Source organism: Colias philodice, chromosome 17, assembly GCF_061535455.1.
Source record: "Colias philodice isolate Cphi_HAF_F1 chromosome 17, ilColPhil1 Martin Lab GWU primary, whole genome shotgun sequence".
In the NCBI taxonomy this organism is placed as follows: Eukaryota; Metazoa; Arthropoda; class Insecta; order Lepidoptera; family Pieridae; genus Colias; species Colias philodice.
In genome coordinates this window covers 9,429,916-9,457,691 of record NC_143102.1, presented here as the reverse complement: position 1 = coordinate 9,457,691, position 27,776 = coordinate 9,429,916, and the positions used below count along the sequence as shown (strand labels likewise).

Below are 27,776 nucleotides of genomic sequence, written 5' to 3'. Positions count from 1 at the left end.
TCAAAAATGTATGGAGGGACGGTCGGAACATCAACCTTAAATAAAAACGGTTCATAGTTAATAATATTGTTTTATTTTTAAACCTTAAAAATACATTATGACTAGATAAATTATATTTACATTAGATAGGTATTTATTATAAATATATAATAATGTGTATATCAACATATAAAGAGGAAAATTCGTATAAAAATACAAGTAGACATTTACAAATGAAATACAAAAATAATATTTGGTACATTTATCTCATGAATTTATTAACTAGGTTCTTGATAATATGATAAAATAACGAAAAATCTTTGTAGATTTTATTTTATTAAAGTTTGGGTAATAAAATGGACTAAAAGAGTGTCTTATTTCTATTCTCACTACAAGGTCATAGTTTGAAATTTTAAATGCTGTCATCAACATAATTATTATACAAAAAAGACGACTTTTTTAAATACGTCTAAATAAGAGTCTAAAACCAAAAATTACATTTCCATTCACAAAACAAAACTTCTCTGTCAATAAGATCATTCAATAAAGAATTGCATGAAAAGATTAACAGTTCCAAAGAGAATAATAGCAGTGTAGAAGACGGTCTTCCATAGAGTTAGCTCTCTGCGAATGTATAGAGAACGCATGTAGAGTAGCGCGGGAAGCGTGAACACGTGGACTAGACCGCTCACTGCACCCGTGTAGCTGAAAAAAAAAAATAGTTAAATATAAAAGATACGATAAACTATTCTGTTTGTTTGTACAGAAAGTATGTATTCCATGCCAGAGGTGACACTCGTTAGGGGCCCCGCTTAGCCTAAGGGCCCCGAATAATTTTACGGCGGTAATAATATACGATACGGTTTGTGAGGTTTCATCATTCTTTTTAATGTTGTTTTTAATTTTCTTTCAATTATTAACTTTTTATATACTTGTCTTTAAAATATCTGCTACATTTTTCCTTATAATTGGGAATTATAATGCACTTTTATTATGGCGCAAACATTGCTATTACAACCGTAAATTCTGTGCCATAAATCAACAACAGTATATACTTGTTATAAAACTCACCGTATGATAGTCCCCACGTTAGGACACAAGCAAGCTACAAGGATGCTCAAGCTAACAAGCAGCAGGTTTACGAACAACGTCACAGCGCGCGACTCCTTCAGCGGCAGCAGCTGCAGCGCCTCGGTCCGGAGCATGTACACTACTAACGGGTATACTGTTATCACCTAAGAAAAGTGGGAAAAGATAGTATAAAATCAATAAAAAAATGTAATATTAATAGAACGAATGGTACATAATATAAACCGAAAAGATATAGAATACGCAGAATGCAGTTATGTTATATTTTTTGAAAATAAAGAAAAATAATAATTTTCCAACATTTACTAATACTTACTTGAAACAGTAGTAAAGCTCTCGCTACTACCGTCATGACGTCGTGCATCTCGAAGTTATTTAATATGTTCTGAAAATTATAAAGAAAACCGGTAAAACTTTTTACATTTAATTATTAAGAATTAAGAATAATAACAACACAACACACAAAATGAAGAATTGAACGAAGGAGACATCTAAGGAAAAAATATATTTACTTAGAGTGAAACGCGCAGAAAAAATTGTAACTTAAAATTATAGGAAACTATCAATAATTTTTACAATCAGACTTACATCTTCAATGCAACTCTTAGCAAGTGGGAAGCAGATGTAAAAGACAGCTCCCACTATCGTGTATGTGACTGTTACTAAAAGAAATGCTATCGTGAGATCTCGGCCCTGGAATAAAAATGAATTTATATTTAGGAGCAATGCAGTGTGCAGCAGCAGCAGTACATACGCAATAGAGGTAAGATTTTATTTATAATGTGTTTGTTCCTTAGGAAACAGCGTAAAATTTTACCTTACATTATTAATTACAATTGAATTTTGATTTTTTTTTTAATATAATTTAGTATGCTAATTACTCACATTTCTATCCTGTCGTTCGTTATTCGTCATTATTGTGATAATAATGTTATGAATGTAAAAGGAGAGCGCCAACATGCCGCTAAGTACAGCTGCGTCGGTGCCTCTGTGTGGGACCTCCGCCACGGCGAAATTGAGGCCCCAAGAGTAGCCCTTTACGATTACAAACACTAGTAGGTAGAGAACTGATAGCGTGCCTGGAATTATTTCAATGTTATGTTAAATTTTGCGATTAATGAATAAGTCACAATTTTTTTTATTTCGTTTTATGGCAGGCAAAATAGAAAATTATCATATTTATAGTGCGTGTTTAAAATTCGTTGAACTTCAAAGTATTTTACATTTTCTTATAGGTAATAACTAATATGTACATAATGTTTAAACCGAAACATATTACATATATATTTTAAAACCAATTCTAAATCTGAACTGACGATTTTGTAGAATATTGCTGAATTTTACGTACCCAGTGAATTGAATTTAGTGAAAAACGACACATTTCTGAAATTCAAAAGCGGGAAGACTATAATCGCTACGTAAAAGGGCACTGTTGTGTGAAGGCCCCAGTACGGGGACGGATCGTGCACGGGGACGTCATTCAGGGGCCCGATGAGATCGTTTTTAGGGCACATTAAACTGGAGTTGAACGTTGTTATATTGGCTGCTGGCTCTTCTGAAATTGAACGAGATTTTAAATTAACTTTATGTTTTCTATTATAGAGTTTTTATATTGATTAAATCACATAAGTATCAAATATTGAAATCTGAAAGAACATCTGCCATAAATTACATTTATGAATGAGATTTAAAACCAAATCTGAAATCTAGATATTATTTATTACATATAAGAAGTACTCTCACTTTACTTTAAATCAAGTAAAAGTTTGTCAAAAAGGTAATACTTTACCAACGTATTAATAAACTTAAAAACAAAGCTATTTAAATAACTAACCGATAAAATAATTAACAGTATAGTAGAGGAAGTTGGTGATGAGCACCCAGTAGACCACATTAGCTCCGACCAGCACGAGCAAGCTGAATGCATGCGCGATCACCTCTGCGAAAGGACCTAGTAAGGCGCGACAAAGCGCTGGTACTTCGTAACTGTCACCACCTGGGATTATGGATAATATCTTTGTAATAATACTGTTTGGAGGATTATATAACTATAATTTTATATTTATTACAAATTGTTCCTGATTCACAACAGAAGAGCATCATAAAATAAACGCATAAAAGTTCTAGCTCTTTCAAGTAGAGTTCTGCAATGTAATAGGTTTTTACTTATAATCTCTATGAGAAGTTGGTTACTATGTTATGGTTTATCCTAACAGTACTCACCATGGTACATATTGACCTTTAACAGCAAGTAAGCTGTATACAAGCATAACCCAGCCATGAAGGCGAGCAGTAGCAGCGCGGCCGGCAGACCCGCGCGCTCCACGCCCCACGCCATTGTAAGTAATGAGGAGCCCATTATCGTGTTCCATATTGAGAAACTGGAATATTATGAGCTTTATTTTATTTTATGTAATAAAGTAATATTATTACTATCTACTGTAATACATATTATCTTAAATGTAAGAAATGTTTGCTTCGGGTTTTTAGTTTTTACATATTACAAAATTGATAGTTTTGATTTCATGGTTTTACAGTCGTCGTGGTTTCAGTCTTAGGATGTTCGCTATTGGACAATAACCAATATATAACGAAAGCGATTACCAGGTTATAGACTGTGTATAAAATTGAACGTTTTACAATTTCCATTTTTTGTGGGGCACCAATGACAAACGGGGACCTGGAATACGTGAGTACATACTAATAATAAATGATAAATCAATTATTAAAAATTTCGTACATTTTATAACGTATCAACGAGCTTACATTTTATACCTTACGAGCACAAATACCAGTAATAAATACAATATATATTAATAAAAATATTTACATAAATATAGGTATATGTAGTAACATACATTGTAACCAGTGAGCTTTGCTTTTTCTTCGCAGGTTTATTTGGCTTCTCAAATGTCCGTTTGTATGTAGCTATTATATCAGCATCTGACAATTCTCCAGGACCCTGAAAAATATAAATTATTAAGCTATTAATTTAAATAAATCTATAAAACTCATCTTCATTCATTATCATTTCGACCCTGAATAAATCGTTACTACCATTTGTTATTTGGGACATAGTTATTCTAATTAGTGCAATATTGAATTATATTTTTTTACAAGTATGTCGTGTACCAAATAGATAATGCTAAAAATAGCAACGAGTGTAATTTTATCTTGACGCGTATTTCTTAATTAATCTTAATTGTCAGTTTATTGGAAGTTCTAAGAATTTAGATTATTATTACAACTAAGAAAATAATAACTTTATGCATATAATCACAACTAAGTATAAGTATAAATAATCTGAGAAAGACATTAATGTACCTATTTCGTATGCAATATCGTACTTTCTTATTTTTAGAGAGCGACCGTGGGGACTTTTTGATATAAGCTCTAACTTATATCCTTGAGTTTTAGATGCTACATATATTTCTATAGTCTGGAAGAAATTGCTATTTAGCGATAAGGCCGCCGTTTGTTACAATGTATCCTAGATTCAGTCTCAATTTGTAATTTATTCAGAGCAATATAGCAATAATAAATAAATATGTATTAGACTTCATACTACATAATCAGTACATCTATAACTCGAATAAAAGCAATTAAATTCATCTTCTGAATTACCCCTAAAAACTGTCTTTATAAAATCGCAAGAGTAAAGTCTAAATTAATCAAAGGAGATAAAATTATAGGTACATGAATGTATGCAATATTATTCATATTAGTCATTTGTTTACTACATTTGTTTGATGTTGACATTGTTTGTTATTATTACGTACATGTATTATCATACAAACACTAGTTCCAGCCTGCGACTGTGCACACGCGTGGAACTCGCAAAAAAGTACAGGTAGGTATCCTAATTAGTTTATATGTATTATGCATTATTTACTAGATATAATTATTTTTGTGATAAGTATAATTTTCTTTCAGCGTTTCACAGACTTTTCTATTATAAGAGTAATTGTTTGTTAAAATTGAAAACGAAATCAATGATTTTAATTATTAACATCAATTCAATTACTGTAAATAGTTTGATGCCGCTAACATTTCATAAAAAGGATAATAATATTTTTTTGAACTTGAAATATATCTGCATCGTATCTGGTAACAGGTAAATTATAATTGCCGGACTCTATGTAGGCGAGATAGCGACATGTAATTTGTTTTAGGAGTTAGAGCAAAAGAACGCTTCTTATTTGATTGATGTTTAATTTTTTAAATAATTAAATACAATTTAGCGTAGGTACCAGGGTATCAGAGCTGATGCAGTGTATGCTCTTATAAGCGGGTACGTAGCTCGGCGCCAGCAGCAGAGGCGCTGTTTCTCTCTCCATTGCGCTCTGGAAGCTGGCACTGCTTGTGGATACTGATGGGATTTGACTGTAATAATAAATTACTTAGGTACATAATATGCTATATTATTTATTTCAATTTATGTAAAGTTTCAGGGAAAAGTTCATAATATTAGATTATAATTGTAGAATATTAGTTATATAGGTTTATATTTTATAATTATTGCTCACTGTAATTTAAACGTTGAAACCATTTTTTTCTCGATGAAACGTCTGAATCAAAAACGAACTTATCTTAACACGTTCGCTGCGAAACAGGGCTTGAAACACCCTGTCCGTGTCTCGTCGTTATAGCGGTAGGAAAAAACTTAAACTTCTCTGTCGTGCGGGAGGCATAACTTCCATCTGGTTCAGTGTAGGAAAGTGATATCTATATATCTGAGATGTGCTATTGATTCCTAGTTCAATGGTATACCGACCTTAATACCGGGTTTCTTAGACCTCGTGCCGCACTGAACAAATAAAAATTCTAACACAGTGCGGAACGAGGTTGCGAACACCTCGTACCACCGCGCACCTCGTACCGCACCTTAAGCTAGCTTCACGCGGTTAGTGTTGTGCAACGCATTCGAGACTATTTTGTGGAACAACTTATTGAAGCTTTTACAAAGAAGGACTTGAATGTGGTAAAAATTGAATTGAAAATACAGGTACCTAATTTTCAAACTACTCGTTATAATAAATATCGTTAATAGAAACGTGAATGTGACATGTTGAGTAACTTTCTTCAAATAGGTTGATAATCATGATTACTATTAGTGTGTTTGTTCATTGAATCAACTAGCGGCAAATCCAAAACACCCGGCAATCGGTGTATGGCTCATCAAAATTTAACTCTTGCCCAAGTCAACAAGCCAACAAACAAGGCACATCATCTCTTAAAGGGATCAAAGAAGAGGAGATGTGTAGGATGTTACGAAAAACTCCGCATCTTCTTAACAAGTCGTGAGGCCGACAAAAAAAGTAAAGGAAATTCTCACAGAATGCACTGGTTGCAAACAATATTCTGGTTTGGCCTGTTTTAATAAAAAACATCCATAAGTTTGATAAATAAATACAATTAAATAAAATCGATATTTCTTTTCCCATCACTAAATTATATGAAAAACTGCTATTGTTCAGTGCGGTATGGGGTACATCAGACCCCACATTTTATTTTACCCATAGAATCTAAACTAACTAATCTAACCACGGGCGACGGTAGATTTAAGTTAATGAACTCATTGTTAATAATAATCACGACAAAAGCCGCACACTTTATCTTATTTGGCGCCAAAAAAAGGATTTTGGTCTCCTACGGGCGGTGGGGTTTAATATGCCTCGTGCCGCCACAATCTCTGGTATAGGACAAGGTTTAAAACGACCCGTAACGCAGTAATGGAAAGTACAGATATATCTGTGCCGCAGCGAACGTGTTATACTCATGTATGGGCTCTTGGGAGATACTTTTGACTTCTGTAAGAACCCGAGAGAGCGGGTGACTGAAATTTGTGGTAACCTATTAAAAACTCGAATTTCTATTACCCGAATCTTAAAACCCCGAAAACGGTTGTTAGAACTTTTAAAAGACAGATGTAATGAATGACAAATTTTTAAAATTCCTTTTTTAATTTCCCAGATGAATCAATTTCCAGATGCACCAAAACCAGATTTTTAAAAAGTATTTTTTTGTTTCCCGTATTCTCATAATACAGATCTTATTATACCAGATTCTCAGAATACTTTTTTTTGTTTCCCATCGTACCATTTTCCAAATAAACTATTGCCAAATTTTCATAATCTTTTTATTTGGTTCCCATATAATCATATAACAGATAAACTATTGCCAGATTTTCATAATCTTTTTATTTGATTTCCATACAATCGTGATTATACCTTTACTATCGACTGAAAATAAACATTGTCAGTAAGTAAATTTATTGTTTTACTTGTCCATTACAGACCGGTTTTAGTGTCAAAGTCGACTCAGTAGGTTAGGTTTGAACTACGACCCCCACGCTAGAACTGACTCGCTATTGTTTTACTTGCCTATTACAGAAAGGTTTAAGTATCAAATTCGACTCAGTAGGTTAGGTTAGGTTTGAACTGTGAACCCCTACGCACGAGCCGAGCGAGCGAAGCGAGCGTGCCGCGGCAGCGGCCGGCGAGTGCCAGAACCGACTCGCTATTGTTTTACTTGCCCATTACAGAAAGGTTTAAGTGTCAAATTCGACTCAGTAGGTTAGGTTAGGTTTGAACTGTGAGCCCCTACGCACGAGCCGAGCGAGCGAAGCGAGCGTGCCGCGGCAGCGGCCGGCGAGTGCCAGAACCGACTCGCTATTGTTTTACTTGCCCATTACAGAAAGGTTTAAGTGTCAAATTCGACTCAGTAGGTTAGGTTAGGTTTGAACTGTGAGCCCCTACGCACGAGCCGAGCGAGCGAAGCGAGCGTGCCGCGGTAGCGGCCGGCGAGTGCCAGAAGCGACTCGCTATTGTTTTACTTGCCCATTACAGAAAGGTTTAAGTGTCAAATTCGACTCAGTAGGTTAGGTTAGGTTTGAACTGTGAGCCCCTACGCACGAGCCGAGCGAGCGAAGCGAGCGTGCCGCGGCAGCGGCCGGCGAGTGCCAGAACCGACTCGATATTGTTTTATTTGCCCATTACAGAAAGGTTATAGTGTTAAAATCTATTCAGAAGGTTAGGTTAGGTTCGTGCTGCGTCCCCCTGGAAGGATTACGTTTTGCTGGATATCGTTTATTTGAATTTCAAAAATCTGGACATTGTTTGTCTGGATATAAATTAACTGTATTTCAAAAATCTGGACATTGTTTGTCTGGATATCAATTAACTGTATTTCAAAAATTTGTGTTTTAAAAATCTGGCTTTCGTGCATATGGATTACGGTCATCTGGATTTTGTGCATTTAGATTTCGTATGTCTGGAACTCATTCGTCTGGATTGTAAAACGTCGTACAAATAAAGAAATGGGCAAATTAAATTCGGAGTTGCGATTATATGGCAAACAAAACTTCGAAATTTTAAAATTCGGGGTTATGAAAAAATGTCCAAACGTTTTCTGGATTATGATATTCGGAATATTAAAATTCGAGATTAAGATAGGTAACCGAAATTTGTACACAAAGGTCGAGGTGTTACAAAATGAAGTGTATCGATGGAAATCCGTATCAAAACATAGTATTTTCATAAATAAAAATGTACTCACGTGTATCTACAGCCTCGTTTCCTCTCCTCTCCGTCTTCACACTCCGAGAAATCAGAACAGGCGCTCCCGAACACTCTATCACAAACACATATCATGATTATAGAAATAGTTTAAATATCGTATTAGAAGTATAAGTTTGAGATAAGAATGATAAGTAAACGTCGAGTATTAATTTGGGTCAGTCACCTTTAACCAAATATGGGGATGGGAAAGACGCACATTAGATAAAAAGTGTAACAAAGTATTTTTATAAAGTGAAGTAAATATATAGTGTATAAGGGGCTAATGATAGTTTTATTAGCGAGTTATGAATCTTCTGGTTTTGTGATGCTGAAAGAAGACTTTTATCTGTAGTACCTACCTGAAAAAAATAGGCGGTGTTTGTGATAATTAAAATGTGTTTACCTAGTTAAGTTATTATTTTTAACTTCACTTCTATGTTTAAATATTAAAATAAATGTGACCAGTGTTCGCCAACGTGATTCAGATTGAAATTCGTCAATTAATTCCAAAAATATCCCTTTTAGATAAGTATAGTTTTTGACAAGACAAAGGCAATCTCGTATTCAAGGCAATATCGGGAACCTTGATCCCGAGATAATATTGAATTATAATAACTGGTAACGCCAATATAATTAAAATAGTAAATGTAGAAATTAAACATTTATTGTTTGTGGTGTGTTTCTTCATCCTTCCCTACATACGAGCACAACCAATCATCGCGTGGTCACTAACCACGTGACACGTCCAATAAGACGTGAACGCGACGTTCGTGTCGCTGCAGTCAGTCGGGTTCGCTCCGTTCCTTCGCGAGGTTCGGGACTCGGCCACCGCCGGAGAGCTTCCACGAGGCTCTCTAGATCATCAGGCATTGTGCCCTTGTAACACCACCGGGGTATCCCGTGCCCCGGCCCTTGGTCGCGCTCACCGCCGCGTGTGTGTTTGTGTGGAGTGTGGGACCGGACGCCGTTCTTGCCCGCCGCGAGCTGGAGGACCCTGACCGCGTGGCGGCGCGTGTGTTCTGGACGCTACTCCCTCCGACGAGGTACGTGCCGTGTGTATCCTGTCTATCCCTCTTTGCTAACACCACGTAGATCTAAATACAGTCCACTTTCATATCGAGAAATATATTTACGTATATTTTTATATTGGCGCGACCATTGAGTGGTCCTTCGAGCCGGATAGTAACCATTGTTTGGTCATTCCGTATAAATACCTGATGATTCCACCGCCCTTGTTAGGATACTCATTGTGTAGGCCCTAATAAGCGATTAGTAGTATCTTCAATGCGAAATACTATTTAATATACCGCATATAATAGAACGACAATGCGTCTTCTACTATTCATATAAAATATATTTTAAACCCGCCCTTATTAGGATACTCATTGTAGGCCCTAATAAGCGATTTAATAGTACATTCATTGTGAAATAACTATAATATACCGCATAGATCGACATTGCGTCATCTATTATTTTTTGCTTAAAATATATTTTATTCCGCCCGTAACATTAAGTTACGCGTATATTATTATTAAAATAGTTAATTAAAACTATATTCATATCGTTTATCCGCAGTTATAACGCTAAAATCATTATAAATCGAACATATTTCATCATATTTATTTATCCGCTACCCGCGTTCGAAATTTATAACGTTATCTAGGTCATTCCGCGATCCGCTGTTATAATCCGACCATATTGAAAATTCATACTCGGTTCATATTACGCTTGCGTCGCTGACCTACTTTATTTAGTCGTATTACTTGTTATTGTAACTTGTATTGTAACATTCTCTGTTTGAATATATACTTTTGTTATTAAAAATGCCGCCTAAGAAAATGACTAAGTTACCTGATAGTGACGCTTCGGATGTTAATGATTCGGAAGATATAAATGATTCGCAGTTATCCATGTTATTAGCTAAACGCGAAGTTATATTCGAAATGGTGCAACAAATGTATGATTTGTCTTTAAACGTTCATAACAACGCCTCGCTTATGGAAAGTTTCCTTGACGAGTCCGCGCAGATAGAATCATTACGTGAAAGATTCGAAAAGTGTTTAGACGAATACAATACTCGCTTATTATTATTAACACCCACCGCGAAACCTGATTATAAAAGCCTCGTTGCATTCGAGTCTTTATATAGCAGAGTTATAAGAATTAAATCGCAATATTCGCAACCAAGTCCGTCACACGGAGATATTAATAATTTGCATAAAATAGGCCTAAATTGCCGCCTATTGAATTAGTACCGTTTTCGGGTGATATTCGCTCATTTCCGCTGTTTCTTTCGAATTTTGAATCAATTGTTCACAACAATCCCGGCCTTACAGATGCCGAGCGTTTATATTATTTACTAGGTAAATTAACGGGGAAGGCCACAACTGTTATAGCTGGTATAACCCCCTCCGCTGAAAATTATAATTTAATTTTACAAACTTTAAAAAATAAATATGATGATAAACGTATGTTGGTTTCCGCGTATTTAAATCAAATGTTTGATTTTAAACCTTTGCTTTCTCCGTCCGCAACAAACTTTGATTTATTTACTGATAACTTTATTAGCGCAGTGCGCGCCTTACAGAATATAAAGTTAGATAATATTACAGATTTAATGATTGTTCATATCGCGTTGAAGAAGTTAGACTCAGATACTGTTCGCGCTTTCGAGACTAAGTTTGGTAGTGAAATGCCTACTTTTGATAACTTAGTTCAATTTATTCAAACTCGTGCGAAGGTATTAGAACGCATTCATCCTTCCACAAATTCGGGAATAAATAAACCGCCTCGAAAGAATAATTATAACCGCAGTTTAAATAATACTTCTTCCGCACCGCCTAAGACGTATCAGTCTTACGTAACAACCGCTGATTCCGCTTATAGTTGTCTTTGTACAAATATTACGCATCAACATTTATTTAAATGTTCGAGTTTTCATAAAATGAGTCCGCAGGAACGTTTGAAATACGTAAAGGATAGAAACGCGTGTATAAATTGTCTCAGTATTAAACATCGAGTTTCTAGTTGTTCGTCTAATTTTAATTGCCGCATTTGTAAATTAAAACATCATACGATGTTACATTTGAAACGCGAATCTTCCATTCCCGCGCCTGCGTCTCACCCCCCGCCGCGCAGCACACCGCCGTTGCCTGCGCCGTCACCGCCGTCGGGCGAATGCCGCCCTGACGTAATTGCGCTATGTACCGCTAGCTATACAGCTGATACTGATAACGCATTTCAATGCAACGCGCCCGCGAATAAACAACACACTATTTTATTATCAACCGCTGAAGTCGTATCTTATAATTGTAAAGGCGAACGGCTTGTTATTCGCGCGCTTTTAGATTCCGCTTCGCAAAGTCACTTCATTACGAATGAATGTTGTGAACGTTTAGGTATTAAACCGCAGAAAACCGAACGTACTATTATTAAGGGGTTCGGTGGTTCAGAAAAAATTGTAAATAGTAATTCCGTAAATATAAAATTTTATTCACGCCTTGACAACAACATATCTTTTAATATTTCACCGCTAGTTGTTGATCATGTTACGGATTTACTACCTACCGCTGTTATAGACACTTCTGTCTTATCGCATATTTCGCATTTACCGCTCGCAGATGAGAGTTTTGGTACGCCAAATAAAATCGATTTATTAATCGGTGCTTCTCTGTTCCCTCATCTGCTTCTCCCCGACGTAGTTCATGCATCTCGTGACTCGTCGGCGCCCGCTGCATTGCGCACGGTGTTAGGCTATGTAATAATGGGTTCAGTACCCACCATACCTAACATACATAAACCGCCCTTGACGTGTTGTCACGTTCAAGAGACCGCCGCTATTGACTCATTAGTCAGGCGTTTCTGGGAGCTCGAGGAGCTTCCTACCGCACCGCCCGTTCAACATCCCGATGATGTTGAATGTGAAGAATATTATAAATTAACTACAACCCGCGACCCCGTGAGTGGTAGATATATTGTTTCGCTTCCATTTAAGGATGATTTCTACACTCTCGGTGACTCATTTAATATTGCCCGCAAAACGTTTCATGTGCCTCGAAAGAAAGCTTCAAGCTTCACCTAAATTAAGGTTGGCATATGATGACGTCATAAAAGATTATCTAACTAAAAATTATATTTCACCCGCGCCTCCGTATGATCCGCGTGACCCTACACCTATTTATATTATACCGCATCACGCTGTTCTGCGCGAGGATAAATCGTCGACTAAGCTGCGCATGGTTTTAGATGCTAGCATGCCAACTTCTGGAAGCCAGCGTTCGTTGAATGACCTTCTGCATGTTGGGCCGAATTTACAAGGCAATTTGTTTACAATAATTTTAGGTTTTCGTCTCCACGCGATTGCCATGACCGCCGATTGCCGCCAACAGTTTCTGCAGATATTCGTGCGTGAGTTTGATCGTCGTTTTCAATGTTTTTTATATCGTTTCAGCACGCAGGATCCGCTGCTTCTTTATCAATTTAATCGAGTTTGCTTCGGCATCAAGTCTAGTCCTTATCATGCACTGCGCACGGTGAGACGGCTCGTGGAGGATGACGGCGCGAAGTATCCGCTCGCGAGTGGCATTGCGTCTTCCTCGTTGTATATGGATGATATCGCCTTCTCTATTCCCACGGAATGTGAAGCAGTTTCCGCGTCGCAGCAGCTCATCGATTTGTTTAAGGGAGCTCAGTGGGATCTAATTAAATGGAATAGTAATAGCAAAAATGTGTTAGATAGTCTTCCCGCTTCGCACAAACTTTTGCCCTCCGCGGTGGAGTTTGATAGGACCGTGCAACATAAATTGCTTGGTCTGCATTGGTCTACCGTTGTTGATTGTTTTTATTTTAAAATTACCGCTCCCGCCGATGTGATGTGCAATAAGCACTCCATTTTGTCAATTGCCGCCCGTCTGTGGGACATGATGGGCTTCGTTGCTCCCACAGTCGTGTATAACATCCCATCAAATAATTTCTACCATGTTTCTGGTATTGAAAATCCCGCTGACATTCTTTCGCGTGGCATTACGCCACAAAATCTCGTCTCGCACCCTCTGTGGTTCCACGGATCCCAGTGGGCTCGTTCGGACCCATCTGATTGGCCTCTTAGGAGTCTCGATGGTGAGTCTATTGCAGACATTCCCGAACGAAAATTATTAGCGCACACTGTGTGTCCGCCTATAAAGCATTGCGCTTTATACGATACCGCCCTTCGCGTCTCGTCGCGTCGTGTATTTTATATTTATAGGTTCCTTATATTATTAACCCGCCGCGGTGTTATGATGACCGTAGAGGAACCTAATTTCGCTGAGAATAAAATTATTCCCGCCCTGCAAAATAAATATTTTGCAGAGGAGTATTATAATAGTATAGTATATAGTATATATAGTATATATATAGATTATATATAGTATTATAATAGTATATAGTATTATAATATGTAGGAGTATTACTGGCTGGTAGAAGTATTACTGGCTGATGAGAATTACATCGGAACGAGATTTGACAACTGTCGATCTGGCGGAGCGTCGCGTCGATGGTCGGCCGCAGACGTTGCTAGGTTACAAACGAAGAACGGCTAGAGCACCACGTTTGCGACGAATCGCTATTGTTCCGAGTAATCTTGTGCATTGTTGTATCGAAACTAATTAAAAGCGATTGATCAAGTGATTCCCTAATTACTAGCGCATAGATTTGTGCGATTACATAACATTTGTTGTAACATTGATGATTCATTTGTTTCCACCAACATTATAATTTACTGAAGATATGGGTGATTCTGATGAATATGGCCATCCGCCCATATCAGAAGTGGGATATACCATGCGCTAAAGACCGAGGAAAACCAACCACCTGACGAAAATAGCGCCTTGAATTTGTTAAGCAATATGGAAGTCTTACTTACTCGGATGATAGCAACGACGCAACCGCGCTCCGGTGGCAACTGCTAGCGCTAAGTCTTGTACAGTTAATCTTGTAGAGTTTAATCAGTAAGATGTAGACGTGCATGTAGAAGGTTGGTGTAAGATTATAGAGCTTATAGTACTGACTAAAAATTTAAAGAGCGTAGATTTACTTGTGGCTATTACCTATGCACTGAAAGGCTGCGCTGCCTCTTGCTTGACAAAGTTAAATTTGAATGAGCTCACATGGGAGACTGTAAAACAAAGTTTAATGGCCAGATTTTGTAAACCAAAATTATTTCAAGACTACTTTGATGAAATATTGCATTGTCAAATTGGAACACAAGAAACCGCAGCAGAAGCTGGCCTGCGCTTATGGAATATGATCGAAACTTTACCTAAAACCCGAATGCCAGAAGATGTTATAACTGGATTCGTCATATCGGTCTTATGTCAGAAGAATGGTTTGATACGCCGTGAGCTAAATGCATATACTGTCACTACCAAACCTCATTTCCCTAAAGAGAATATAGGAGATTACTGAAATCCAAGAGCCTAATTTCAAGCAACCTAGAATTGCAGACGCAAGATTTCTTGATAAATGTCATTTTTGTTGAATGACCGGAGAAAGGCAAGCCAACTGTAAAAAGCGTCTTCGAGAAGATTCTTTTGGGATAACTAAACAGCAAAATTCGTGAACTGCAACACGTGCTCCCGAGAAAATTACGACCGTAACCTGCTACATATGCGGTCAAGCTGGACACGTAGCAACAAATTGTAACGAAAGAGGATGATGTCGGTTAAAAAGGAGGTAGAGCTACTACAAAATAAGAGGTTAATATCTGCGGACAACGACTGTCGAGTGGCATCTTGAGGACGTAATCCGGTGAGTCAGTCCCCTTTTTGTTTGAAAGCGGATCGTCTTGCTTTTTGATAAAATATAGCTATCTTAGTAAGTTGCCAGATACTGTGCGCAGTGATCTTGGGTATCTTACGGGCAAGTAGAGCGTGTGATGCGCACTTTGAAAAGTTTGCTAACGATTATCTAAAACGATCCCAATAAAGCGTGGCGTGACATAACATCTGAGATCGTGATATCATTGACCATGAATTGTCGAAAATTGGTCGAAATTCATGCAGAGCAAGACAATTCGTAACTTATGAGTAATCTGTAAGCATTGTTTGCATGAAGTCTACTTAACTATGTTGGCACGTTGAGTGAGAACAGTTATCGAGTAATGTGGTGTGTGGAAGGTGGTTGAAGGGAATGTCGTCCGGGCCATGCAGCTGATAGCGGCTGGTCGAAGTGACACATTTATCCGATTCAACCTTAAGTGTTCTTTGGTCGAAGGGACAGTGTCGTCCGGTCCATGCACATGGTCGAAAGGACACACCCGTCCGGTCCAAATGATACTGTGTAAAAAATTGGTCCTAAGGATAGGACATTCCGATAAAGAGTGCATTGTTTGATGTGTGAGTAGAAAAAGGTGCCGTCCGGTCCATGAGTGGTCGAAAGGACACACGCTTTTTCATTCTGAGACAATTATTGTTGTATGACCGTAATATTACGTAGTAGACGTAGACGACGACGACGACGTATTAGCTTGTCAGGATGGGCGAGCGGGTAGATATTGACAGATACCCGTCCGATGGATTGTGTTATTGTTACAGGACTGCAATTTGATGCGCCCGAGGACGGTCGAAAGTCAGAATGGCCGTGTAGGAGTATTACTGGCTGGTAGAAGTATTACTGGCTGATGAGAATTACATCGGAACGAGATTTGACAACTGTCGATCTGGCGGAGCGTCGCGTCGATGGTCGGCCGCAGACGTTGCTAGGTTACAAACGAAGAACGGCTAGAGCACCACGTTTGCGACGAATCGCTATTGTTCCGAGTAATCTTGTGCATTGTTGTATCGAAACTAATTAAAAGCGATTGATCAAGTGATTCCCTAATTACTAGCGCATAGATTTGTGCGATTACATAACATTTGTTGTAACATTGATGATTCATTTGTTTCCACCAACATTATAATTTACTGAAGATATGGGTGATTCTGATGAATATGGCCATCCGCCCATATACTCTTTTATAAATTTTATTCGCAGGCTCTCAACCGCTTGAGGCCTTTTATTCGCAACAGACTTATCCTCATCGGACGTCTAAGCGATTCCGCCCTGGAATATGCACATAAGCTTCCAGTGATATTACCGCGCAATGATCACATAATTATCATGATCATTGATTATCATCATATTAAATATATGAATATTATAACGCATTTGTTTCTTGTTATTTTAAATACCGCGCTTTTATTAGCTTTACCCGCACCTCAAGTCAAATCTGATCACGTCAGTTTACTTGATAGGCATTCGCTACTGGACAAGTTAGTCCAGTCGTTTTGGAAACGTTGGAGATTGCAATACTTACACGGTTTGCAGGTTAGGCAGAAATGGAATACGCCTTCCACACCTATTACTCCTGGAACGGTCGTGGTTGTAATAAATGATAATGCACCGCCCCTAACCTGGCCTTTAGCCGTCGTAGAGAAAATACATCCTTCAAAGGACGACGTCGCGCGCGTTTGTACAGTTAGAACCGCCAAGGGAACTTACGGTCTTCGCCCGGTCGTTCGTTTATGTCCGCTTCCAAGACAATAGTTATATCGCATTAGTATATTACCGCAGTTAGTTAAGTTTAATTTTAAGTTTTTGCACCGCTTTCGTTTATAATTTCTTAGTTATAATACCGCCGTGACTTTAGGAATTTTTTATACCCCGCTCGCTTTACGCGATCCTAGAGTCATAGAATTTGTTAGTTGTAATACCGCCGTGACTTTAGGAATTTATATACCCCGCTCACATTACGCGATCCTAGAGTCATAGAATTTGTTAGTTATATTTCCGCCGTGACTTTTAGGATTTTTTATTATCCCGCTCGCATTTTGCGCTCCTAGAGCCATAGAACTTGTTATTTATATTACCGCCGTGGCTCTTAGGACTTTTATCAACCCGCGCGCATTATGCGATCCTAGAGTCATAGTTTTTCGCTGTATCTTATGATTGGTTTTAAATGGTGACCCATTTAGGGCGGGTGGATATGGTAACGCCAATATAATTAAAATAGTAAATGTAGAAATTAAACATTTATTGTTTGTGGTGTGTTTCTTCATCCTTCCCTACATACGAGCACAACCAATCATCGCGTGGTCACTAACCACGTGACACGTCCAATAAGACGTGAACGCGACGTTCGTGTCGCTGCAGTCAGTCGGGTTCGCTCCGTTCCTTCGCGAGGTTCGGGACTCGGCCACCGCCGGAGAGCTTCCACGAGGCTCTCTAGATCATCAGGCATTGTGCCCTTGTAACACCACCGGGGTATCCCGTGCCCCGGCCCTTGGTCGCGCTCACCGCCGCGTGTGTGTTTGTGTGGAGTGTGGGACTGGACGCCGTTCTTGCCCGCCGCGAGCTGGAGGACCCTGACCGCGTGGCGGCGCGTGTGTTCTGGACGCTACTCCCTCCGACGAGGTACGTGCCGTGTGTATCCTGTCTATCCCTCTTTGCTAACACCACGTAGATCAAAATACAGTCCACTTTCATATCGAGAATATATTTACGTATATTTTTATATTGGCGCGACCAATAACACTTAATGGCTCGTAAATAATGTCATGAGTGTAAATTATCGGCCTAGGCCCTAGTTACATAGTAGAACTAGGTATTGAACTTTCTATGACATAGTTATCTGATTACAAGATATTTTTATTAGATAGAAATGTAAACTTAGTGACGTTAGATACTAAGTTACCATAAACATATATTATAGTTATGTTAACTTGTTGGTATAATAAATAAACATTTAAATTTAATGGTTTTTTTTACTTATTATTTTAGTTTTACCTAAAAGTACGTAGGTACAAAATTGAATGATCAAATAAATAGATTCTGCGTATTTGAGCCAGCAATATTATGTATAAGAAAAAACTTTTAGGGTATAGGTATTTTGGCGCTCTAGGTGAAGACAATTTGCTCCTAGAGCGAAGTCTAGAGTCATCGCATGTAATAAAATCCTCATTTTAAATTAAAATATGTATGATGGTGCATGATTCCCTATTCCATTACCTAGGTATATTATAATGAACAACAAATAAATTAAATAAGCTGAAAAGTAGCTCTAACTTCAATTGAAAGGGTCACTGAACTTGCAATGAAGATAAGACGAAACAATTTACGCAAAAAATCAAGTGGTGGGAAATCGAAGAAGGGAATTTATGTAAATTAATGTGTGCGGATATGAGACACCAATAAATTATAAATTATTATTATTAAAATGACGATATAAATGCAAATATTGCATCATCTGGTGATTAAATAGGTATACCAATACGTACCTACACTACCTCAACCTTTAACATTGTAATTTGCAATCTGTGACTAGAATATCTACAAACACTAGATTACTAGAACCTTTCACTAGAACCTTTAAAAAGTCGCCTTAAAAATTTAAGTAATTTATGTAGGTATAGTTTTAACCTATAACTAGGAATACCTATTGGTAACACTACTAGTACCTACCTAACTCGCCTGTTTATTTACCTACATTATTGACTTATCCAAGATTTCAATCTCCTTATCAGAAAATTGTTTAAATATCAACAAACATTTGCTACTCTCAAATTTAATAGTACTTTTAAGTTCCACTTAGTTGCAGGGTGGAAAGTATCATTTTTTTTTATTTGTGTTAACCGGTCAAGTCCGAGTCGCAGTGTACGATTCCGCCGTTTTACTCAAAATTGAAACAATAGCGCTGGTTAGGGAGCCAGGTGCAAATTTGGTTAACTATTTCCTCTCAAGAGATAATTCGTCAGACGCATGAGAGTATAGTATTATAAAGCCTCGTGAACGTCAGCTGGCGCTCGGTTGGGGGGGTGAGCGGTTGTAGCCTCCCACGCACATAGGAAAAAAAATACATTCATTCATTCATTTCCTCTCAGCTAAAAATTTGTCAAATTGTAGCTAACCCAATATCTCAACGAAAAAAAATAGTCAGCTGGTTACAACATGGTGTATTATACGTCAGCTGGTGTCTCGAACATGAAAGTTAAATTTAAAGAAAAATTTATTTTCCGTTATTTCCTCTCAAACAAAAATTTACCTGATGATAGCTTATATGTAACTGTGGATAAATATATATGTCAGCTGGCTGTATCTTGGTGGAAAAACCGTCAGCTGATACGGGAGGCTACAACCGCTCTTCCCCCCAACCGAGCTCCAGCTGACGTTCACGAGGCTTCATAATACTATACTTTGATGCATTTTACTAATTACCGCTTGAGAGGAACTTGGTCATAAAATCTGCTGCTGGCTCCCGGACCACGCGATATCTTATGGCGCGGTAATTTATAACCACATACTTCTTACGTCTAGCGCCATCTATCGACATTTCTATGCAATTGTTCGAAATTTTCTTGTTTTTACAATTATTTGTATAAATATTACATACGTACACTTGAAAATTAAATACTTTTAGCGAATTTGAATCATCATTTAATCAATTATTTATGACTCCTCCACCCCTCTCCCTATGACCACGCTTTCTGTTAAATGTTAAAATTCGGGATGATAAAATAATACAATATCTTTTTACATTTATCATTGAAGAGTAAAGATATTAAAATAAACTTTCACTTTTCCATTTACTGATCGAAAAAGCCCTTCCAAATAAATGCTATTTAACTTTTTGGTATCGAAATTCTGAATTTTTCGTACGAATATAATAATATGACCAATGCGTTGGACCAATGTGGTAGGTATTTGATTGTTACCAAACTACAAACTTATTTTATCTCATATTTTGTTCATGACTAGTTATTTAAGTTCAGGAGAAGCTTTCCGCCCACCATTGAGGAGTCATCAGGCGGGCGGAAAGTTAGTACCTATGGTATATTCAATCTACTTAAAGACTTTCGTGATTTAGATACTAATTAATTATCAATAATTTGCATGTTCATATGTGATCGAAATGTTACTTAAAGTTATAACAATTAGAACAGATTTGCGAAGCTCTACAACTGTAGAGCTTTCTAATTTAAATTAACCTAATGATATTTGTTTCATATTTTACTAATTTCGTCATTGATATGGATAGAAACTTAGAACCTACTATTACTAGGTATACTATTACTTAGTTACATATGTACTATACGATGATATTATTAGAAAAGGAGGTTTACAATTTCCACATCAAAAACTTTTAACCTAAGCTTTATAATGTCCGGATAGAACTCTCAGGCCATTTTAACCGGGGTTAATTTCGTGTGCTATAACGTACCAACTCAACCATTCACTTAGATCATTACTTAAATGATTAAAGTCCTTTCAAATTGTTTTCACCTTATAACATAGCTTTGAAAATATTGTAGGTAACTATAGGTACAATATTACTACTACAATATTAGTACTATAATTTTGAGAATTCATTCAAGGTACATAGTAAATACATCAGAAATTTAAATTATATAACATGTGACTTCTAAAATTATGTCGGTGGTATATGATACGATTGACCTTAGTGTGAATAAATTTATTCTTTCCCTTATCTCACCCTGCACAACAATAAATTTAAATTTCTACTTTATCATCCTGCACGTACTTTGAAAAAAGGTTTACCTACTACTGATACTCATTCACGATTTAGATTTTCTAGTCACTTACTTAGTTCTTGTACTGAATAATATTATGACTTTATAAACTCACCCGTAACTATCTGTAGAACGAACTGAACTGGCCGCGGATTCATCACCACTTTTATCATTATTATTCCTTTTAAAACGCATTTTTATATAATTCAACAATAAATAATATCACAACAAATGTACCATCGTTTACGACAGTTCAATCACAATTGATAATCATTTTGTTTTCAATTTAATTGCGAATATAAATATATCCGATACTGGAGTAATTGAACTCGACCGTAATAGATAAAGATTGTTACCAAGTTTAAGTTAATCGTAGCTTCAAATGTATCTTTATTGTTCTTAAAAATTTCGCGACCCGTAACCTAAGTTTACATCAATTTGTTAATTGTAATAAATGTTTTGTATTAAGATTGCGTGGGTGCCATGTTACATGCGATCGAGTTACGATAGAGCTTTTTTCTGGGATGATTTTTTTAAACGTTTAAGTGATTAGTTAGGTATAGGTATCTAATTATTATAATGTATAATACAAAGTCGATTCCCGCATCTTTAAAACTACCTACGTGAAAAATTTTGATGCGGTTTATTGCAATAGATCTCTATCTAAACCACTCTTGGTTCTAGACTTCTAGAGGAAGGTTGTAGAATACAATTTGTTAACTTATAGACAACTAGCGGTCCGCCCCGGCTTCACCCGTGGTACCTACATGTTTAAACTAGGTATCCTATCTCTCAAGTTGGATCGAACTGCACATGGTGTGCGAATTTTATTATAATCGGTTAAGTGGTTTAGGAGTCCATTGAGGACAAACATTGTGACACGAGATTTATATATATATATTTATATATTAAGATAAGATGTGGCAGGAAAGCTAGTGGTAAATAAATCTATAGTTCATAGTTGCGGCTCTACCACGGTGCATTTACACCAAACGAACATAAAGCTAGAGCTAGAGCAAGAGCATTCTTTCGTGATCTTTTAGTGTAAACGAAAACTAATATTCAGTGTTGTTCAGTACAAGAACATTGCATACAATCTTTTCGAACGCACTAAGAACAACGAAAGAAAGGAAGAATGCTCTACACCTGTTTACATCTAAAGAATTTGACATAGTCAGGGAGAATGAGCATTCGCTCGTATGATCTAAATGCACCAGATGTCGATTGTCGCAACTTGCAACCAATAGAAATCCTACTAATATTATAAACGCGAAAGTTTGATAGGATGGATGGATGGATGCATTCAATGAATTGATATTTGTTACTCTTTCACGTCGAAACTGCTGAACCAATTACAATGAAATTTGGTATGTAGGTGGCTGAAGACCCAGAAAACTAGAGTAAGTTCAAGGACTATAAAAATAAACCTTTATTCTAATTGTCAATATTACAGGATATAGTTAATCAAATATCTAAGTCAAACAAAAGAAGATATTTAAGGCTGCAGTCTAGCAAAATTGCGTTTTCAACAAGTTATTTGACAATTTTTTCCCGGCTAATGAAATGATAAACTGAATTTTTTTTCCTTGTTTATCAATTAGTGTTATATACGCAATGCGCGTGAATTTTTTCACATTTGTAAAGTTACTTTATGTTACCTTAATCAGGCCTTCAAGATAAGTCTCTTTCCCCCAAAGACATTTCGAGCTAAGTTTGTGCACTCACTACGTTGCAACCGATTACAATTTACACAATCTGATCAGCACATTATTATCCTTATATAGTCGTTATTAAAAACTGCTGAATACAATTGCCGAAAAACTTATGATTTTCCTAATTAGAACGTTATAAATTCATTAAATTTCCCATTTTTTGCCTTACAAAATCTATTGATAAATACTGCTAAAAGTTATTGTTTCCATTAATTTATTCGAGTTGGTTGAAGACCAATGAGTATTAATCCTTTAAAAATTTTTTTTTTTAATTTTGATAATTCTTTAAATATTAAAAAAATATTTAAAATAATTAGGAAAAATCATAGCGAATTTCTTTAGTCGCGCTCCTTGGGCCGGAGCGTTCTGACGTGTGCTCTACGCTCGATTTTCCTTCATACCGAAGTGAAAGTTGCTCTACTTCATTAAATTTAATATTTTTGTTAATTGATTATTTTTATCTTAGTTTTGTGCAAATATTTGTATTTTTAAACATTTGATTTCGATATGGAAAATAAACGAAAAAAATATGCGTGTAACTATGTACTTACTAGAAAAAAAATTATCTTCGAACATAAAGTTAATGAAACCAAATACATTACAAAGGTGATTGGCAACAATTTCTTTATTTTACGGGGTTTCAGTAAAGGGATGAATGTTTCTTTTAAACTAAAGTAAGCTCATAAATTTTCTTATAATATATATTTTTTTTGAAGTTCCAAAAATGTTCATTTTTCGTTTGAGAAATACGAAATATATTTAATTATATTGAGAACTTGAACTTGGGACATACGGGGAAAATGATTTGTTTACTCCAAAATTCCAAATATGTCGTGGTGTTTTTTTTTTCTTCTAGTCATTTTAAACGTAGCGGCATGTTGTTTGATTATTAATTTTGTAACTTAAATACAGGATGTTGGTTTTATATTTTGATCTTACAGACGCGCTGACAAATTTAGTCCACCATTTCTAGTTTAGTCCACCAACTCTAAGTACCAATATTAAAACGAATGGATTATAATCACATCATAAAAACTCAGATGTAATGGAAGATCGCAATAACATAGAAAATTCAATGGGTGTTGAACTAAACAAACACAAGTAACAAGTAAAAAGAGCAACTATGGAGTTTCTTGCCGATTCTTCTCCGTAGATACTGCTTTCCGAATCGGTGGTAAATGTTAAAAATATGTACCTAATGACGTTTCAAAAGTGCTTCTAGAAGAAGTCTAATTGAATAAATAAATGTTTGAGTTTGAGTTTTGAGTTTAACAGAGACGCGAAGAATAAAAAAAGAGGACGAAAACGATAATTCGTTGATGCTTTCCCTTTTCGACGTATTTTTAGGGTACATCACCAATCTGCAAAAAACAAAACTGATGATTCCCAATTGCTGATTAAAAATGAAAAACAAATAATCGACAACAGTGGTGAAAATTTGCTGATCACAATGAAACATCCTTCAGTGGTAGCAGATTTACTCATTTAAAATGTATCGGTGAACAGCGTAAAGGAGAGGAGGACAGGAAAACATTATGAATGTGGATGGTGGATTGTATACAGGGTGTAATCGATAAGTATGTGCAGGCGATTATGACGTTATTATTGCAGGTATCAAAAAACTTAAAACTGATATCGAAATTACTTTACCTAATGAGCAAAATGACAATAATAACTTTTTAAAAGTATAACGAGAAAAATTTACTTTATACACTCCCATATCAAGAAGGGAAAATGGGACTAGTAGAAGTTAAATGTCTAATTCCGGCAAAAGAGATGAATGCGGAAGATGCGGTTAAAAATAAAAAATTTAATATTTGAAATACAATGCAAAAAAATAACACTTTTGTCATAGATAAGAATCATGACTATTTTTTCCAAATTCAGGGACAACTAAACGTTGCAGAAGCAGAAGTCTGCTTATTTGCTGTTTGGACTGGAGTGAATCATTCGTTAAAAATAGAATATATAAGTTTAGGCAAAAAAAAAAAATGATGGACCATTATCAAGATTTTACATAAATTGCCTACTGTCAGAATTGATTGATTCGAGACTTCAGCATTCCATGCCCATCAAGGACCCATCCTATGTCATTCAAGCGATTGAAAAAAGAAAAGAAAAATCCAGTGCAACCGATAAAGCATCAGAATGCTAGCAAAATATTTATTAGGTTTATCCATATAAATATATATACTATACATAATATAATAAATCCGTAGAAGGGTCAATTCTGTACTTTGAAAATATGTATTTAAAAAATAAATAGCAGTGTTACTGGATCGATACCAAACACAAATATGTGATTAAAAAAATTTTTGTCTGTCTGTCTGTCTGTATGTGAAGGCATCACGTGAAAACTAATGGTTCGATTTCAATGAAACTTGGTATAATTATACCTTATTATCCTGGGCATAAAATGGAATACTTTTTATCCTGGCAAAATACGAAGAAAAAAATTAAATCTTAATTTTTCAGTTTTATCCATAGACGTTGTTCTGTAGAACCGCGAACACACGTTGCGTTACCCGCAGTGGATTCAGCGATGTAACCTGTAGCGCCAAAAGTCGGATTTGGCTTGAACCGTTTGCGGCACACGCGGGCCGCACGACACCACGCCTCCTCGACTCCTATATAAGGACGGCGTTCCGCGCGATGCATATATGTAATTTATGAATTTTGATGCGAGCGGACGTGTTAACATTACATTTTTTTTTATTATATACAAAATTTGTTTATCCGTTTTATTAGTTAAACTGAACAACTTTCACTAAGAAACTTAGGTCGAAAAAAATGTATAGAGTTATGCATTTGAAGATATCAATAGAACGTATTCGCAAATTTTGTGTACTGATAAAAAAAATCACCTGGTGTAATTTTCACGAAAATTGTTTCAAATTGTCATGTCTGGTACTTATTACGAATATTAAATTATGCATACGAATGATTTAATTTTTAAAAATTAAGTGGAGCAACTTTCCCATAGTACATTTGTATTATTTACATATAGGATGACAGGATGCATTTGTTTGCACTACTAGACCAAGCCCTTAAAGCTTCAGAAATAATCTACTATACATATAATATTATAACTAGCCGCGCTCCGCGGTTTCACCCGCGTGGCTCCGTTCCTGCTGGTCTTAACGTGATGATATATAGCCTACAGCCTTCCACGATAAATGGGGGCTATCTAACACTGAAAGAAGTTTTCAAATCGGACCAGTAGTTCCTGAGATTAGCACGTTCAAACAAACAAACAAACTCTCTATTGCTTTATAATATTAGTATAGACTATAGATATAATAGAGCCTGGTGAACTGTTAAGCAAAATAGATGGAATCACTCAAAATTGTCTGAGTCATAATGCATATATTTTAAATAGATGACTGGTCAGTGGTCACATCAACTGTTTTAATTTTATCATATACAGTGCAATATGTATGTAGTCAAAAAATTAGGTCAAGGGTAAATAAAAAACAATATTAGAGTAAAATAAAATTTATTTACAATAAATACAACTTTTAAAGCAAATCACAAAGCAGATCCAAAGTTGCGTATCTGCATTTAATTAATCTATGATAAACATACAAACTAAACTAATTTATAAATAAATCCCTATCTTTGGCTGCTGCCGAATAAATAAAAAAATACAGGAACATATTATATACACAATTTTGATAATTGAGATTGTTTTTATATATAATACAGCCAAATTAGATAATTTAAATCTTCCTGTTTACAAATGTTAAACTAGTAGTTGATACTAAATTAAGTTATATAATAAGAGAAATAGGTAGTTCATTTATATGATGTGTTTTAAGGTATAGGTAGTACAAAAATTGAAGTTTCAGTACAGATTGGAATTTTACAAAGAAAAAACAAAATGTTTACTTACTACAAGAACAGAACGAGAACAATTTTAAACTGTAAGTGAATTTTTCACTTCCCCTAATATGGACTTTACAATATTGCTCAATGTTCTTTAAGCACATTGTGGCCTCTACATTAATTTACTTGCCAATTATTAACAATATTCACTAAAAAAACTAATAAAAACAATATAATTAACCATTGTGTTTGTTAAGAAATATCATTCTTTTAACTCCTCCATATACATGTTCTGGTACAATAATTAAAAAATAAGGATGTCTAGATTTTGAATCCCATTTTCCTCATACAGGCTTTGTGTTCTTCTATTAGGGCACCACATTCATCTTCTCCCCGTTCTATGATGCTTTAAATTTAATTATAGTTTAGTAAATATATTATGTCCACTGTTTACGCTATATGTATATATTGTTCTACTTATAATTTTGTCTAGAAGGTTTTTTATGTAAATAGACACTACCTAGCATATGGAAAAATTTATATTCATCTGAAAATATGGGAAGATTATCATAAAATTCGCAAGAACAAAGATGTTCATTAGAAAATGTACTTTCATCCACAAGATATATAGTTCTCGTAAAACACCTGAATTTTCAAGGACAATAAGATCACAGCTTACGCAATAAAGGACGAAATGTACGAAAATATAATTATAACCTTACCATGCATCTCGCGCTCTCTTTGTTTCGGGACAAGCACAACATGGCTTCAGTTTAGGCTTTTCACCATCCGGAGCCGGTACCGCCTCTACTTTTACATCTGCAGATTTCGCACTAGCATTACCCATTTTACTCTCACTTTTCTCTATTCGATGATGCAATTTTGTTGCGGAAAACGAAAATATCAGCCACAGAGATATCAGCGTGATAATGACAATGACATTTCAGTCTTCAGATTTGACAGTTCACAGTACATCACTGTCATATTGACATCTATATTTTTTTAAACACGTGGTTAGAATCTAGTCTTTTTGGTGAAATTAATCGATGTTTTGACTAGACAGGTGGCAT

At 36.0% G+C, this 27,776-nt stretch overlaps 3 protein-coding genes across 4 annotated transcripts in view; 1 reads left to right on the top strand and 2 right to left on the bottom strand.

Moving 5' to 3' along the window:
* Window positions 1-27,776, top strand: part of garz (Sec7 domain-containing protein garz) — a 437,193-nt gene that overhangs the window by 189,606 nt on the left and 219,811 nt on the right. The gene's annotated exons all lie outside the window — the stretch shown is intronic.
* Window positions 111-21,413, bottom strand: LOC149481278 (neutral amino acid transporter 9-like). 2 transcript variants are annotated; one of them, XM_089705697.1, is made up of 12 exons: window positions 21,285-21,413; window positions 8,626-8,700; window positions 5,319-5,451; window positions 3,927-4,030; window positions 3,292-3,449; window positions 2,903-3,064; window positions 2,417-2,623; window positions 1,954-2,147; window positions 1,657-1,761; window positions 1,385-1,453; window positions 1,051-1,214; window positions 111-684 (listed from the first exon to the last, which is right to left on the bottom strand). In XM_089705697.1, the coding sequence occupies exons 1-12, from the start codon at window positions 21,362-21,364 to the stop codon at window positions 516-518; spliced, it is 1,620 nt and encodes a 539-aa protein (XP_089561823.1). In that variant the 5' UTR covers window positions 21,365-21,413; the 3' UTR covers window positions 111-515. The 2 variants fall into 2 exon arrangements, with proteins under 2 accessions (XP_089561823.1, XP_089561824.1); XM_089705698.1 differs by having other exon boundaries at window positions 2,417-2,620.
* On the bottom strand, window positions 26,361-27,624 carry Cox17 (Cytochrome c oxidase copper chaperone COX17). The gene is made up of 2 exons (XM_089705805.1): window positions 27,429-27,624; window positions 26,361-27,112 (listed from the first exon to the last, which is right to left on the bottom strand). Exons 1-2 carry the CDS (start codon window positions 27,551-27,553, stop codon window positions 27,028-27,030), a joined length of 210 nt encoding a protein of 69 aa, XP_089561931.1. The 5' UTR covers window positions 27,554-27,624; the 3' UTR covers window positions 26,361-27,027.